At 43.3% G+C, this 2,644-nt stretch overlaps 1 gene segment (V, D, J or C); it reads left to right on the top strand.

The window, feature by feature from the left end:
- The window catches only part of LOC107116351, a 16,945-nt gene extending 14,547 nt beyond the window's left edge, over nucleotides 1–2,398 (top strand). The window contains 2 exon segments of the C gene segment in view: nucleotides 1,594–1,721; nucleotides 2,215–2,398. Coding sequence covers nucleotides 1,594–1,721; nucleotides 2,215–2,223 — 137 coding nt within the window.
- Nucleotides 2,399–2,644: the final 246 nt, after the last annotated feature.

The raw sequence follows: 2,644 nt of genomic DNA, 5'->3' as shown, positions 1-2,644 counted from the left end.
AGGCCCTCCCTGGCCCCAGGCAGGCAGGGGTGGGGAGAGGCGGGGAGGAAGCAACTTACCCTCCCTCTTCTCCTGCCTCCTCCGGGCTGAATGAGGGCTGGAAGCGGGGCGGCCGGAAGCAGGGGGCGGGGCTGCGTCATGTGCCCCGCCCCCCACACCTCACCCGGGGGAACTGCGATCCCCTGCGATCCCCCCCGAATCGACCTCTGAGTGTCACGATAAAATAACTCACACATGGGAAAATGTGATATCCTCTTCGTCCCTCTGGCGCTATACATGATATTAAAGATCTCTGACTGGAATTCTATTTATGCAGTTTAACTACAAAACAGTCATGGCGGAGCCCAGTATGGATGGAGACTGCAGTGCTGGGGAAGCTAAATTTAACGCGCCCATGCCATTTTCCCAAAATGAAAACAGACACACACACCCGCCCTACTTTAAGCCTTATATGGAAAAAGACAGGCACAATATAAGTTTCTGGCGCTACTCCCTACTGCGGCTTAAAGCAACTCAGGAAGGCCATTTTTATCAGGGAAATAGAATGAGGGCATCAGGTTTGGGAAGGTGGTAGGGGCCGTGGTCCAGGGTAGAAAATCTGCCTCCAGCATGGTAGATCCCAGGGATCTCCTGTTTAAAAAGATCAGAAAGCAGATGATGTGAAAGACCTCTGCTTGAGAAGCTGGAGAGCCATTGCCTATCTGAGTTGACAATTCTGACCCTAAAATGGTGGTCATGAGTTTATACAAAACTTATGAACTTTTAGCCTTAACCCATACCCCCTGAACCTCCTCAACTGTACTTTGCAGTTAAATTACATGTCTTGGAGATGCCGGTATGGATCCCCAATATCACATATAATTTGACCAGAATTTCACCACTATAGTGTCCTCACTGCCCCTCAAAACCACATCAGGATACACTCCATGTTCACAAGCTGGAAGAGTTTTATAGAATCCTGGCAAGAAGTTCATGCTTCATATATTACACAAAATCATCTATATTGGAATGACAATTGTTAAAGAGAGTCTAAGGCGTAACAATATACAACGCTGGATGGAGACATTTTCTTGACCTCCTTTGGGGGGGGCGCTTAGCCATACAAAACTCATAATAAATATGCACCTTGGGGAGCTCAACTCATGGGTTGCACTACAGTTAGATATATGCCAATAAATCACCATACCACCCAAACAAGCAAAGGATGGGAGTGGAACCATCCATAGTTTTAAGTATTTTGCTCCTCCATATAGCATCCAGCTCCCTATCACTTTAATTCCCAGGCATATACTGAAATGTCAACAATTCTCTTAATTTGTTGCACTCATTCATACCACAGGTGCAGAATTTCTGACCAGCAAGTCAAGAAATAATTTTCCCTTGCTTAATTCTAATCACTTACTATTGTCAAGACTTGACTGCTGTCCATCAAAAAAAAAAATTCTGTTGCCTGTCAAAATGCGCTTTTCCCATTACCCGTTCCTATTCTTAACAGCTCCTAATGTTATCCTCTGCTGTTTTCTATGTCAACTACACTGAGATATTTCCTTTTCTCTAAAGTTATAAAAAGTAATTTCTGTTTATCATTCAAAGCCTACCTTGATGGGATTGTAGCCACTGATGATGATGAAGGACTCTCAAACATCTCATCCAACTTTTCCACCATCATCATCCTCTTCCTTGTGAGCCTTTTCTACAGCGCAACCGTGACTGTCATCAAGGTAAAATTAACGGCTTATGAAAGGGGGTGGAATTGAAAGAACATTATTAGGCATTCCTTCGTGGGCCAATAGCCATTCTTTGGGTTTTTGGGGGAAGGGAGGGAAACTAAGAAACAAGAGGAGACAGCAAAAGCTGCTTTTGGTGCCAGTGGTCTTCACAGGTTGGGCCAGACCAAGGTTGAACAATATGTTGTGAAATTTTATGTTTCTATAAGAGGACAAACACATGTCAACAAGGGAGATATATTTTGCAAAGGTGCATATCCAGGCCATTAATTTTGAATCATGTAGATGGACTTAATTTAGACTGGTCAACATAGAATTTGCCAGCACCAACCCCTAATCTCTCAGCTGTACTTCATAAATTACTCCTTATGCCACTGGAAGATATCGCCAAAAGGTGATGGTGAACCAGATGACAAAGAGGTTGCAAATGAAGTTGTGTAACATTTCCCCTAGAATAACACTAACTAGCCTTCTTTCCCAATTCCAGGTGAAATAACAACGGCAACGACATTGGGCAACGATTCATCAGTGGCTTAAGTCAGACTCCACCATCTTTCATTTTCTTTCATCACCTACATAATAAAAAGCCTCTCCATCCTCTTTTGTGAGAAGATTGGATTAAATTATTTTCTTGCTTCTTTTCCTTTCCAAATGCCATGTGAAATAGCAATGCCAACAATCTATGAACGAATGACTAAGGGAATCAGATTCTTCACTTACAATTTTATTCATCGCTATCCTAATCAAGGACTTATTCCTCTCTGTTCTCTGCTGCTTCCTTGTGAGCCTTTTCTACAGCGCAACCGTGACTGTCATCAAGGTAAAATTAACGGCTTATGAAAGGGGGTGGAATTGAAAGAACATTATTAGGCATTCCTTCGTGGGCCAATAGCCATTCTTTGGGTTTTTGGGGGAAG

Source organism: Gekko japonicus, unplaced genomic scaffold (assembly GCF_001447785.1).
Source record: "Gekko japonicus isolate JY-2015 unplaced genomic scaffold, Gekko_japonicus_V1.1 scaffold3498, whole genome shotgun sequence".
In the NCBI taxonomy this organism is placed as follows: Eukaryota; Metazoa; Chordata; class Lepidosauria; order Squamata; family Gekkonidae; genus Gekko; species Gekko japonicus.
Note: the sequence above shows the minus strand (reverse complement) of the source record. Positions and strands in the feature narration are given on the sequence as shown.